At 39.0% G+C, this 15,219-nt stretch overlaps 1 protein-coding gene across 7 annotated transcripts in view; it reads right to left on the reverse strand.

Moving 5' to 3' along the window:
* Positions 1-13,607, reverse strand: part of PPP3CB (protein phosphatase 3 catalytic subunit beta) — a 47,265-nt gene extending 33,658 nt beyond the window's left edge. For all 7 annotated transcript variants that reach the window (XM_007478385.3, XM_007478383.3, XM_007478384.3 and 4 more), the window contains exons 1-3: positions 13,319-13,607; positions 3,071-3,271; positions 1,083-1,207 (exon numbers count right to left, since the gene is read on the reverse strand). In XM_007478385.3, the coding sequence (XP_007478447.2) occupies positions 1,083-1,207; positions 3,071-3,271; positions 13,319-13,388 (396 nt within the window). In that variant the 5' untranslated portion in view covers positions 13,389-13,607. The remainder of the gene's footprint in view (positions 1-1,082; positions 1,208-3,070; positions 3,272-13,318) is intronic.
* Between the last annotated feature and the right edge of the window lie 1,612 nt (positions 13,608-15,219).

Genomic DNA, 15,219 nt, shown 5'->3' on the forward strand with positions numbered 1-15,219 from the left:
TTCGTAAAAGCAAATAGGCAAGGGTCAGCTATGAAAACCTCTACTGAAAGTATACACACACATAAAAATACCCAATTACCTCACCATGCTTCCCGAAGTAAATAAATTCTATCACTTTCTCTGGGTATGTGTATGTGTGTGTGTGAGGCCCTCTCTTAAAGTTTTTGTGAAGATGAACTATCTTCTATTTCTCTTGAAGCACTGAGATCATTCAGGGCTAAGAGGGAAATGAGGTAATAGTTAAGTCCCCGATTGAAAAGGGAAGGGGAAAGTATAGGAAATAAAAAGATTTTACTGCTGCCAGCTACAATTTGGGAAACCTAGCACTCTTTAGAGGGAGACAGCATTGGAAGCATCTGAATTGAATTGTCTACCAGATAAAAGTTTGACAGCTATTAGCAGGTCAAAACCTGCTACCTAAAGATTTGTCCCTTAATTTGTCCCTTAATTTACATTTTTAAAAACAAATTAACATAATATAAAATCAGATACATCAAGGAAACCCTCATTGTCACAGGGAAATGTCAAAGACCAGATCATAAAAGGAGATCCATATTATACAAGAAGAAAACCAGGAGATCTATGGCTCAAGTTCTAGTTCTACCACTTACTGACAAACAAATCATTTAATTTTTCTGAGCCTCAGATTCCACATTCTACTTACTTTATGGGGTTACTGTGAGCAAGGTGTTCTGTCAACTCTAAATTATTATACAAATATGTCTTGTAAAGAAAAGTAATGTATCTTACTCAAATCAATCCATCTAATAACCACAGGGACAATCTTCTATTTCTGATCAATAGTTCACAGTAATTCAGGAAACCAGAATCAGAGAGATGAATAGCATTAGCTCCTCAAGGCCAAAGATTGCTCACAATTTCCATTCAGAAGTGAGCACAGAGAAGCAAACTTTGATGTCCTGAAAGACTGAACTGTTGGCTTTACCAAATCAAAGTTTAGGATGAGGAGTGTACCAAAAAAATCAATTCATAAATATTTTAAAAGAACTTTTCCCTAAGAGTTATGTGGAGATTTCCAGGGCAACACATGGCAAAATCAATGCTTATATCTGGTTATATACCTCTATGCTAAAATAACCTCTGTCCACATAATCGCCAAGGAAGAGGTATCTTGTGTTAGCAGGGGATCCTCCCACTTCAAACAGCTTCATGAGATCAAAAAACTGGCCGTGGATGTCACCGCACACTGGAACGAGATGACAATCACAGACAAATTTTTAAAAAAGTAAACATCTAAGTGTTAATTTTCCCTGTACAGTAGAATTTGGGAGTTGAATGAGATAAGAGAAGCCTCACAAGGAATTCAGGATGAGCCTATGGAGGTTATAAGAGTGGCCGTTGTCATCTGTTCACACATTCAACATATGGGAACCAGAAGGTGACAGAAACACGGAGTTACTCCATGAGATTTGTGGGGAGTCACAGAACTGTCCAAGTCAGTGTATCATGTGTTTCCTGGGAAGTTCCTTTTAAGGAAAACAAAGACAAATCCTACTTTTGAAATAAAAACAGAACAGTGGAATTAAAATCTATCTTTTTTCAAGGAGGGCAGCACGGGGTAACAGAAAAGACAATTGAATTTGGGTTCTAATCCCAGGTCTGTGACTTACTACTTACCTGTGTATAACTGTGTATCCGTCACTCCTGGGCCAGGCTTGCAATCTCAGGGTGATTCTTACTCAGCTCACTGTCTCTCTAATCAGCTGCCAAATCCTGACTTTTCTACCTCCCCTCCACCTGCATGACCTCATCCCTTCCCACCTAGATCACTGCAACTGCCTCTCTGGCTTCAAGTTTGTCCCCATTCCCATCCATCCTTCACCTACTGCCAAAACAATTTTTCCTTCTGCTCTCCTCTAGCCACTCCATGCAGCCTTCATGCAGCCCCTCCAGGAACTGCCTATTTCCTTTAGGACAAAATAAGGACTTGTCTGGGGGCCTCTGAACCTCATGAGATAGGACACCCTTCCTGACAAACTGTCTCCTTGCTCATGGCACTCCAGCTCCTGTCTGGGCATCTCTGCACTCCCTGTCCTCATGCCTGAGTCTCTTATCAGCCTCTAAGACATGCCATCTGCTTCAGGAAGCCTTTCCTGGTTCCCCTAACTCAGCATTGGTGAAGGTTCTCAAATTCTTATGTCCAAATTGCAACTTTGAGCTGCCTGTGAGCCCCTGTCATTACCCCCAGAGGGTGGAGGGAGGAAGTATTTTGCTCTGGGCAGCCGAACAGAGGGGCAGGACAAGCAAAAATGTTCTCAGGCACTGGGAGGGGGGAGGGAGGAAGGCGGATGGGGGATGGGATGGAACAGATCTATATCCATCATCCCCTGTGCCAGGGGCTGGGCACGCATGCCAAAACTTCACCAATGCTGCCCTAACTACTACTACCACCCCTTGTCTCAAATTCTCTTCAATTTAATTCCCTTGCGGATATTGAGCAATGGATAAAATAGTAGGCCTAGAATCAGGAAGACGAAAGGTCAAATCTAGCCTTGGACATCTGATCCCAGTGGGTAACAGTGAGCAAATGATTCAATCTCTATCTGCCTTAGTTTCCTCATCTGTAAAATGAGAATAACAGCATCTACCTGGAAGGGTTGTTGTGGGGATCAAATGAGATAACATTTGTAAAAAGCTTCTGGCAGAGTCTGATACATAGTAGGTGCTATATAAATGCTAATTCTTTTTACTCCATTTATTTATGTTGTATATATTTACATATTACTTGATGTCTCCTAATTAGAATGTATATTCCTTGTGAATAGGAAATATGATTCCTAATTAACAGTAAATGGAAGACATGATTAGAAACCATGTGCTCTAACTCCAGATCCATTTATACCACACTCTTTGAAAACAAGTCTAAACTTTGAGAAGAGGCCTGTATTTTCAGCTATAACTTCTACTTTACATTATTTCCTTAGATTTTATGTCAGTTTTTCAGAAAAGAAAATCAATTCCAATACAAAATAAAATGTTGAAAGCTTCACTAAATTCAATTAATCAAATATTTGTTTCATAATGAAATTAAAGAAAACGGTTCCATTACCTGTAATTGGAGCTTCTACTTCTATCATGGTTTTCTCTCTCCGAAGGATGGCAGCACCCTCATTAATAATTCTAAGTGCAATTTCTTCATCAACTCGACCTTCTTTTACCAAATGATTCTTTAAAACATCAACTCTTGGTATCCCATCCATATCAAATACTTCTTCAGATGTTAAGCGATGTGTTGGGGGGAAAGGAACAGCTGCAATTTTTTAAAAGAGTGAAAACATGATATCACTACTGATGACACTGCAACTAATACTCTCCATTGTTGATACAGAGGAGTGGTCTTCCTACTTGCCAAAATAAACACTTCTAGTTGTACCCTAGATTCCCTCCCCTCCTCTCTCTCATCTTCAGTCTACTATTATCCACTCCAGGCACACTCAGATCTCTTTCAGTCTTAAAAAAAAACAAACTAAATTTGACTCGATTCTTAGGTTGGGAGTTGTCTTTCTCCCAGAAGACAAAGGTCTGGCCTTTGTTGCTTTATCCCCAGTGGCTAGTGTAGTACCTGGCATATAAAGAGGTTTAACAGGTGGTTGCTTGCTTGATTTCCCAGGTAAACTGTAAATCATCTATTCTTGCTGATTCTACTTTCTCAATCCCCACTAATTTTCCAAACTCCATTGATAGGGCTTCTGACCCAACTAAATGGCTCTTTTTCTTTGCCCTCATTCTACTTGACTTCTCTGCAGCTTCTGGTGTTGCTGATCACTGCCCTTCCCTGCTAGACACTCTCTCTTTCCAAAGCTTTATTACTTTCTTCTCTCTTGACTCTATCAGGCTTCTCTTCAATCATTTTTAGTAGATTACCATTATTGTAACCACACCTCTTGACAGTAAGTATAAACCAAGTTTCTGTCCTGAGCCCTTTTTTTCCTCTAAGCTCATAAACTCCCAGAGGTTTAATTAACATCTTTGTAGAGATAATGCCAGGTCTATATTAGCCCTAACTTTTCTTTTGAAAACCATTCCCAAATCACCCACTACCTGCTGAGCATTAAAAAAAAAAAATAGGCAAATAACATCTTAGTATTATTATGAAAATACTTTTGATGTTCCAAACTTAACCCCATAAAGAGTCTCAGTTTGAGAATCTATGGTATAGGTCACTAAGTTGCACTTTCTGGAATTTCTTCCTCACCTCACCTTTCAAAATCTCTAGCTTCTAAAAATGACCATCCTACCCAAACTTATCTATTTAGTGCCATACCCATAGAACTTCCAAAAAATTTCTTTACTGATTTAGAAAAAACCATAACAAAGTTCATTTGGAATAACAAAAGATCAAGGATATCCAGGGAAATAATGAAAAAAAAAATACAAAGGAAGGGGGCCTTGCAGTCCCAGATCTCAAACTATATTACAAAGCAGCAGTCATCAAAACAATTTGGTACTGGCTAAGAGACAGAAAGGAGGATCAGTGGAATAGACTTGGGGCAAGTGACCTCAGCAAGACAATATATGATAAACCCAAAGATCCCAGCTTTTGGGTCAAAAAATCCACTATTCGACAAAATCTCTAGCTTCCTCAAGGCTCAAAGATTTCATCTTTTAAATTAAACTCTTCCTGTATCTCCCAGGTACAACTTTTCCCTCTCGCTTCTCAAAATTATCTTGTATTTAGTAGAATGTAAGTACTTTAAGGGCAAAAACGGTTTCTCTTTTTTCTCCAGTATGCAATGAAAGTATACAACGTTTAAAATATTTAATTATGTAGGGCTCTTTGTCCTTATTGTAAGCTTAAAAATTAATATACAATAACTCCAAGTATAATATTTAGTAAGATTTATTAATACTAACTAAAATTAAAAGCTGGAATAAAAAGGGAGCTAACTCAGTGGTGGTCACAAGGCAAGAGAGAGGCAGTCACATACAACTATATACAATTAGAATGCACGCAAGGTGGGGCTGAAAGAGGAAAGGGATGCTGGGAGATGTAGTTCAAAGGTACAAGATTTTCTAATTACACCCTATAACAAATGGATCCTGATTACTATGCTTAAATTCTTGTCTACTTTTTTCCCCCTCAATTTTTCTATTTCCCCTCTCACTTGAACTTCTACCAGTCCACATCCTCAAAGAAACCAGATAATCAAAATTTTTCAGATTTATATTTAAAATAAAAGTAGGCACAGCTAAAAGGCTCAGTGGATTGAAAACCAGGCCTGGAGTCAAGAGGTCTGGGGTTCAAATTTGGTTTTAGATACTTCCTAGCTGTGACCTCAGGGGAAGACATTTAACCCCAATTGCTTAGCCCTAACCACTCTTCTGCCTTGGAACCTATATTCAGTTTTGATTCTAGGACAGAAGGTAAGGGTTTAAAAAATAAAGTATAAGCAAAGTCCTTGAAAGAAGGACTAGAAAGTCCTAAGAGTAAAGAGTAAGATGTATTGTGGCATGTATTATTGCTGCTCAGAGGCTTTTTTTTTTTTTTGCTGCTACATTTTGGTACCACTGTGGCTGTTTACAAAAGATGCTATAAAACAAAAATAATTTTAAAAATTAATTTGAGATGAGTACTGTATTCAAAAGAAAATCTCAAAGTTGATGGGACCAAATAAGGTGGGGAAAGGAATGGAAGTGAAAAATGAGATGACATGATCAGCTGGTGATTAAAAAAAAAAACAAACCATCACAAAATATTCTCTGACTTGGAAAAAATATATGTAGAGTATAATCCTTTTAAGAATGCAGGATGAAATATGACACAGAGATGTTAACTACCTTCAAAATAATTTGAAATCAACAATCCCTTTTGTTTTTCATTATGAGAGTCATAAAGACAGAAACTTTGAAGGTACTTATTTCCTTTTCACTGCAAACACATTTATTCCCACCAAGGAAATACATTTTGTTCTCTCTATATGTAATTTAGCTTTAAAAAAAATTATTACAAATCATTTTTACCAACTAAAAATTAAACAATATACCTAGATCTGAAATTTAGGATATACAAGTTTTATTATTCTTAAAAAATTTTTCATAGAAATATTAATAAAAATGAAAAGATCAAATATCTCCAAAATGCAAGTTTCTCAAATTGAAATGGGATTTAATGTTCTCAAGGTATGAAAAGTAACCTACTTTGAATCAAGAAGTTAAGTTTAAAAACCTGGTCAGCTCATGAATATTAACAATCAGAGCACAAGATCTGCAGAGGTTGTATTCTGTTTAAAATACAACTTAACAGCACACCTGGGACCTTACAAAGAAAGCCACAGGTACTTCTCAACATGCTTTATTTCTCCTCTCACACCCATATCTATTCAGTCACAAAATCCTATCTCCTTTCAAAAGTCCCTAGCATTCCTTTCTTCCTTTCCATATTCATAGATGCCTACAACCTTAATTCAGGCCCTACTGACCTAACACCCTCACTGCTATAACCTACTTGGCCTCTTTGAATTCCCATCTCTCTCTTCCCTAAATGCATCCAGTAAATCTACCTAATTAATATTCCTAAACCACTAATCTTATCATTCACCCACTCAAAAAATGTTTCACAATGCCAAAAAAGCATAAAATCCAAACTCTTCAACATTCAAAGGCCAGGCACAAATGGAGGAGCTCCACAACCACCCTTCAAGCCGTATCACCTTTAGTGATAGTCTCTCCGTGACTGAGAATGACAATTGAAAATAAAACCTTGTAAGGACCCATTGTTTCTAGAACTTGAATTAGTTTTCCATGTCTTTTCCCATACCATTCCTGCCCATCCTATATTCTACCCATCCTTCAAAACCTGGCTCAAGTTCCACATTGTCCAAAAATCTTTTGTTATGCACTAAACTCTAGGATGATGTCTATCTCCTCAACTTTTTTCTATTAAACATCTTTGGCAATTATTCCTATGCTTGAAAGATCTCTGGTACTATTTATGTATTTATTGAATCCTTCCCTAGATATAATAAGCTCTTTGAGAATAAGAACTATCTTTATATCTTGTTATCCTCTTAATGCCAATTACTGACTTTTGCACATAGTGAGATCTCAAAAAATGTTGTTCATTGATTACTATTCCAAAGTTGAATACATAAACTATGCAAGATTATCCAATTCGCTTCTTCTAACTGCACATACAATCATTATGCATCTAGGTATATTAACAATGATTACATATCTAATTTCTAATGAAATGAAGTAATGAAATTAGTAACAAAATAAAATACAAGTATCAATCTCACTTAGTAAATCAAGTTTTTACCTGATGAGACTCCTCCTCAGAAAGCTCTGGCTAATTCTGCCAATAGATGCAGAACCTGAAGATCTCCCATAGTTTAGCAGCTATGATTCTTAGCATCTTCACCACAGAATTCTACCCTCTGTCTCACACACATTTGCAGATACTTTACTTTTGTCTGAGACACATGGTACTTTGGGACTTATCTTAACTGGGCTTATATTTCAATGGAGATAGGAGAAAGAACATCTTTTCTAAGGTTTGTATTCACTTCTAATTTTAAATATCAGAGTCAAAAATGGATTTTGAAAATAAAAATTTACATTTAAAGCTGATTCAGAAAGATGAACCTAAACAAAGGAGTGTAACTAACTTTAGTGACATGAGCCCAGGCACCTGTCGGTCCATACGAAAATAAACAATTTTAATAAAACTATGAGCATGGGCGATGCTTGCTAAGTTGACTTCAACATTATAAAAAATGCAGGCTGCTAGAAGAGCCTTCATATGCAAATAAGTTTTTAAAAACAATGCAATAACTGCAGTCAAAGTCAGTCAAGTTACATAAAGGCAATCTGAAAGGAAGAGGTATTAGAAACTGAGGAGACTAGGAAAGATCTCATTTCCTATCTGGCAAAGATAGTATTTAAGCATAATTGTATAAGTTTGTAGCAGGAAGCAAAGTTTAAAAAGACAGCCAGGTTATGAAAAACTTTAAATGACAGAGGAGTTTTTGTTTGATCCTGAAGGAAACAGGAAAAGAGGTGATAAGGGCTTAAACTAGGGTTGGGAAGGTAGAAAAAATAAGATTTGGCCGATATATTCGGTTATAGAGCAAAAGTGAGGAGTCAAGGATGACATCGAGGTCACAGTCCTAGGGGACTGTGTCCATATTGGTCATGGTCGTAAGATACTCATACAAAACCAAAATCCCCAAATAAAACCATAAATACACTAATGTGAAAAATGGTCTGTTTTGATCCATATCCATCTTTCTCAGGAGGCAGCCAGAATTCCCCATCATAAGTAAGTCTTTCAGGATTGTCTGAGATCACTGTATTGCTGAGAGAAACCAAGTTTTCACAGTTGACCATCATATTGCTGTTACTATGTACAGTGTTCTCCCTTTTCTGCTTATTTCACTCTACATCAGTTCACACAGATCTTTCCAGCTTTTTCTGAAATCATCCTGCATTTATCATTTCTTATAGCAGAAAGGTATTCCATCACCAACATGTAACACAGTTTGTTTAGCTATTCACCAACTGATGGACATCCTCTCAATTTCCAATTCTTTGCCATTACAAAAAAGAGCTGCAATAAAGAATTTTGTGCAGATAGATTCTTTCTCCCCTTTTTTTTCCTCTTTGAGATACAGATCCAGTAGTGGTATTACAGGATCAAAGGGTATGCATTGTTTTATAGCCATTTGGGCACATTTCCAAATTACCAAGGAGAGAAGGTTTTGAGGAAAAAGCTGAGATCTATTTTTTGGACTTGCTGAGTTCAAGATACCTATGGGATGTCCAAATTGAAATGTCTAAGAAGTTAGATATGTGTGACAGTAGTGCAGCAGAGGCTAGGGTAATATAGATGGAGAGATAGGTGCCTATGTGTGTAGATCATGAGCATAGAAATTAATAGCTGAAACCATAAAAGCTGAGAAATAATATCAAGTGAAAAAAATAAGGACTCCAAGGACAGATATGCATGGTTAAGGGCATGAAATGACTGAAGGATTAATAAAGGAGACTAGGGAACAATCAGACAGATACAGAAGGAGAATTCAGAGAAGTGTCACAAAAATTTAGAGGAAAGAGTATTTGGAAGGAGAAAAGTAAACAGTGTCAAATGCTATATGTAACTCCATGATTAGGAATGAGGTAAAGTCATTAGATTTGGCCAATAAGAGATTATTGGTAACTTTGGAGAAGGTAGTTTCAGTTGAATGATGAGGTCAGAAGCCAGACTGTTTAGAGAAGTAACCCGAATTGCTGTTGGCTTTCTCAAAGAGTTTAGCCAAGAAAGGGAGGAGATATATGGATTAACTGCTAGAACAAGTATAGGTTTTTTTGGTTTTTTTTTTTTTTTTAAGAATGCAGGGGAGATGTGGTTGTATCTGTAGGCAGAAACGAAGCAGCCAGTAGAGGGGAAGAATCTGAAGATAAAGAGAATGGGGTTGACAGTGGGAACAATTTTCTGGAGAAGATACAATTAAGGATAAATGTAGGATTTGGTTGATTTGCAAAGAGTCACAGCTCCTTCATCTGAGACCTGAGAAAAGGAGGAGAATGAGAAAGATGTGTAAGTGATGTGAGATGAAGAGAAAAGGAGAAGAGGGAGCTCTTTTGGAATGGTCTCAATTTTTTCAATTAAGTATGAGGTGAGGTCTTCAGCTGAGAGAGTAGGGAGGAGGGAATGCAGTGAAAGGCTTCAGTAAAGAGGAGAAAATTTGAAACAGCCACTATGGTCAAATGGAAAAGTGAATAAGTCTGAAAGGAATAGGATGTTTGTTTTGCTGCAATAAGGCTCAGTAGAAATTAGATAATATACATTTGCAATGGGCCAAATTGCATGGATTGGAGAGAAAAGGTAAAATAGTCATAATTCAGAGAATACAGAGAAAATAAAATTTAGGCTCTCATCAGGCAAGCAGAAAATGGAATTTATGTCAAGTTATTGCTCATAAAATTGGGGATAAAACAGATATATAGGTTCCACTGCCATTCACTTTCAATTCAGTCACTGAATATAGTCAAAGAACTTGAACAGTTATAAGTAATTGATATATAAACTAGATACCACAAAATAATTTCTATTCATGACTTTGTAAACTATTTCTACTTCCTTATTCTTATACCTATTTTGTAGTTGAGGAAATAGATACAAGGAGGTTAAAAGAGTTGCCTCAAGATATGGAGAGATTAAACATAGTGCCAGGGCTCATAACCAGGTTTCCTGATACCCTAAGAGCCTTTAGATGAAGGGAAAAATCCTACTTAGTGACAAGAGGGTCTAAACAAACATTAAAAAGAAGCACCTTTCAGCTTATGAATTTATGTCCCTGCCAATAAGCACAACAGAGCAAAACTTAGAAAATCAGGAAAACATCCAACATTTTCCTAGTGTTTTGTGTTGTAAAGCAGAAATATTTGTGGGATAGACACAAAGAGGCACCCTCACCCTCTTCTCTCTCAAGAAGTGGCCTTAATTTTTTCCTAGGTTTTTTCCCCTTCCCACTTCTTCAGTATAAGAAGAAGCAATTATTTACTATAACTGTTTGAGGAGGTATACATTCTTACTGGATTGGTCTACATCAGTTTTCTATAGAAAGCTAAATTTGATCTTAGTGAATAGCTTAAGCTTTCCTTAATGGGATCAGTGCAGTGACTGGTTTAATTAGACAGGGACAGAAAGGTCAAGGTTGATCACCCACATCTTCAGCTGTATGAAATCACCACAAATTACACAGGTTCTTTTCAGTTATACCTGTTTTATAGTAGAATCCCAAGTTTCTATGATTCATGTCAAGTATTTTTCTTGCACCTCTAGCATTAATACAAAGCCTGCTGTAACTCCTTCAAAACCTATACAACCATCAAAAAAAAAAATCCTTCTGATTCTGAAAATTAACAACCAAGCAACAACTATTTATTAGGTACAGAAGGCAAAAGTGTAGTAGGCACTTGAGATATAAAGAAAGAAATAATCCCTGAGCTGCCTTTCTTTACTACTAATCAACTTGTAACTCAATTAAGTGAGAATTTTTGGATTAACTATTCTTCAATGATTTCTCAACTACAACATACTATCACATACTAATCACAATCTACATATTCCATTCTCAATTGACCACATCAGGTTTAAAAATGAGAATTTGTTTAAAAAAAATCAGGAATATTGAAAAGATTTAGTGTAAATTTAAAAAAAATTTTTAAAGAATATTCCTTGAGTTAGATGACACGGCAAGTTAGAAAAAGAATGGGAAAAGGTTCTAGTTAATTTGATATTATTTTCTCCAGTTGTCAAAAACAGTACACATTGTAGATCTAAAAGAAACATGATTATAAATGGAAAGTAGAAACAAATGGAATCTTAAACACTTCCCCATAGCTTTTCTACTCCCTACCATCAAATATATCATGACGACATAATTATTAAGGATATAATGAAATAATGGCGATGAAAAATCTGAAAGGTCTTCTGAAACTATAAGGTTGAAGTTCTCAGTGAATTGTGGTAAAGTTAAGGTGCTATCTTAGTATAACATAAGACTTTAGTTAACTAGTACCACTCCTGCACTGAACACTCCTTAAGTCAGGTACCCTAGACATCTAAAGAGATACCATGAAAAAATGACAGTTGTCACAGAAAGGATGCTACATATCCCAGTCACAAAAGGGACATAGATGAGCAACTAAGATCCCTATTCATTAGGAAACAAGGACATCACTTGTAGCAGTAATATTCATTTCCTATGTTTCAAATGTCCTTTGCTCCATATCAATTGCACTCTTCATTTAAATGTGAGGAGAAAGAGCACAAACTACAAAATTAACTCTCAGGTACACTAATAATCCTTAATGAGTCTGACTCCCATGATATAAGCAGAAGATGGAAAGCATCACTATATATACAAAGGATAGGTGGGTTCACAAGTCTAAGGAAAGCAGGGATCTAAGCTGCAGGAATGGAACTGCCCTAATCAACTATCTCTGTCAGAGTGCCTCAGGACTACAATGAGCAGGCAGACAGAAAATTAAGCAGCAGTTCACAAAGTCTCACCCCAGAGCAGTATAATTCTTCCTAGGGGTACTGCAGACTCACTAGCAGAGAAAAGAGTAGTATCTGAGTCTAAATGGGCTTTAAAAGATTTTATCTGGGTCAGAGCAGAATCTTCCTGCAGGTGAATGCCTTAACCACCCAGAAGACAGGAAGAATTATCCTCTTCAGGATGTCAGGGTTACCAACTCCATAAAGGTCTTTAATGGATCATTCTAAAGATCATTCTAACTTGTCCATCCTTTGATGATGGGCTTGGACGATCCCTTCAGGCATCTCTGGTTGGATGTTGTGGCTAAACTGATTACCATGTTACTCTCTGAAATTAAAGGCTAAATTGGACACAATGTTACTCCGAAATAAGTCACATAACATTAGGTGTCATCCCCCTTGGAGTTATACTTAGAGACAGGTATTGAGATCCAAAATTTTGGATTCTGAAGAAATTAAAAACTCCAATTAAACAAAGATAATTTTTTTTAAATAAGGTCTTTAATGAAGACAATATTTGATCAGGTATGAAACCTGGCCTGGTTTAACACTCAGGATTTTATATATTTTTTAAAATAGGATATTATTATTTACCTTTAAAAGAAAAAGAAACATACCAAGTAATCACAGCAATGTAGACAATTTAATATGCTGGCAGTTTAATGGCCTGGCTGGCACCGTAAATGAAGGCAGGGAAATTATCCCATTCCAGCCCCCCCACCCCACCCCCCAACACACACACACCGCCCAGCATCTTAGACGTTGACATTTCCCCGGAGGCTTGAAAATAGACATAGTAAAAATCACCCTCCTCACTCCCACCCGGCAGGGCAGCAGGAGAACTTTTCCACTGGGTCTTTGCAGACCCAGGTCCGCGGACTCCTTCCTGGCCCCTCACCGTTTAGGCTGGACTGACAGCGCGTTCACTCTGTCTCTTTTTACCACCACCCTCAGCTCCCCTCGGCTCTAGATGCTAGCTCAGCTGCACCCCCAGCTAGGCCCAGGCCACGCGCACCCCCCGCGCGCACCCCGATAGCCCGACTCCTTCAGGACCCCGCGTGACCCCCCTCGGCTCCCGTTACAGCCCGCGCGGGGCCGAAGGAGGGGGAAGGGGCAGCCAAGCCCGGGGCCTGCCTGGGAGATGCCGCACTACCGGCTTCGGGACGACCACCACCTCCCGCATCAGTCAGCCAGTCCCCCGCCCTTCCGGACCCGTTCACTCCCCGGAGGCGGCCAGACACCTCCCTCCTCCTCCTTGGCCCCGCTCCCGAGGTTTCCTCGGCCTCTTACCTTTGACTACGCGGTCGGCCCCGGGCGGGGGCGGCGGCGGAGGCGTTCGCGCCGGCTCCGGAGCGGCCATGCTTGGCCCGGGGCTCGGCTCGGTTAGGGGGGCCGGGCGGGGTCGGGGTCGGGGGCGGCGGCTACCAGGGCCGAGCGGCGGCGCCGCCGGGGAACATGGCGGAGCTTCTCTCCTCCCAGCGCGGCTGGGACCGACCGGCGTGCACCGCGCGGGCGGGGGCGGTGGCTGGGCTCGCTCGAGGGACTGGCGCAAAATTACCGACCGCTGGGAAAAAGGAAAAAAAAAATGAGGCCGGCCCCGAGGCGAGGGGTCGGGATAAAGTTCCTGCGTGCAGTTGAACCGCTTGTGCAGCTCAGAAGGGAAGAAAAGCTGGGAGAAGCGTGCGGCAGTGGACCTCGGCCAAAGACGGGAGCAGTGCTAGATTCGCCAGTTCCCTTAGGTCCAGTTAAAAAAAGTCTCCGTTGACTTTTGCCCATTTATCCTGCCTGTAGCTTGTAGGTGCAGTTGATCGCGGGTCGTTTCCCCACTAGACCGCAAGCCTCTTGCGGGCAGAGGCTGTCTTTACTTTAAATTTTTATCCTCGGCGCTTAATACAGTGGCTGGCCCACTTTGATCAGAACTGATGGTAACAAGTTAGCAGAGAAAAACTAAATGAGAACGTCGAGAAAAGCATTTCTAACACTTATGGACTGCACAAATGCCAGCTATTAGGCGACATAGTTCTTTACGAAAGTAACCTTTGAGAACCCCGCAACAATCCGGAGGATGAGAGGCTGGAAGGGATTATTATCCCCATTTTATAGATGAAGAAATTGAGGGAGATCAAAGTGAAGTGGCTTGTCCAGGGACGTACAGCTAACAAGCATCTCTAAAATCCAAGTACAGATCTTTAACCTTAATTTAATTTAACCCTAATTTAGTTTTTTTTTGGTGACCGTCTCCAGTATCATTAAGGATAGGAGGCAGGATTTAGGCAAAGTGTTTGAGCAATTCAGACTGGAAGAGAGAGGTCCCTTTTGCCAGGGGCTTCCCTTCTACCTTTCCCTTCTAGACTTTATATCTTGTACATAATTACTTATATATAGCTTATTTTATATATTTTTTCATTATTTACATATTTTTACTTTACATATTTCACGTTTACATATTGCTTCTTAAAGTGTGAGCTCCTGCAGGGTCCGTTTGTGTTTTTTCCTTCCTTTGTTTCACAGTTCCTGACACTTAGAAACCTCTTTGAATAGAGTGAGGGAAGAGATTTCAGAATCAATTAATGGCATTCCAACAGCATCTGGTAGGTACTTAGTCAAAACATAGATACTCCTTCTACAGCCAGTCCTGGGGAAAGAGCACAGGGGTCAACAGCCCATTGTGGTGATCAGTCCCAAGTTGTGATTTTTTAAAACAGAACTTTTTATTTATTTATTTATTTTGCAAAGAGTTCCCTCCACATTCCCTCCACAAATCCTCTGAGGTAGTTACTACAGCTATCACCATTTTATAAAACTAAGTCCGGGAGAGCTGAAGTCACTTCCAAGGTAACACAATAGTAATTAGCAGAACTGGGATTCAGACTCAGATTTTCAGATCACAAGTGTTTGTTGTTTTTTTTTTCTGCCACATCTCTGCCAGATAGTAAGCCCTGGAGACAGAATTAGAGTATAGATCTCTAGTATTCTAACTGGCATGCCTAATACACTGTACTGAATCTCAGAGAAGAGTATTTCAGCAATGTGCCAGGGGCTGGATCAGACTAAGGTAGTAGAGATGATAGAGACTTTCATGAGTCTATCTTGACCCCAGGAAGTGTGTTCGGTGATCTTAATGGAGATGTTAGCTTTTATCCACTGCTTCTTTTAAGAGAAGTCAAAAATAATGGTATGGAAGGTTAAAT

Source organism: Monodelphis domestica, chromosome 1, assembly GCF_027887165.1.
Source record: "Monodelphis domestica isolate mMonDom1 chromosome 1, mMonDom1.pri, whole genome shotgun sequence".
NCBI classification, from domain to species: domain Eukaryota; kingdom Metazoa; phylum Chordata; class Mammalia; order Didelphimorphia; family Didelphidae; genus Monodelphis; species Monodelphis domestica.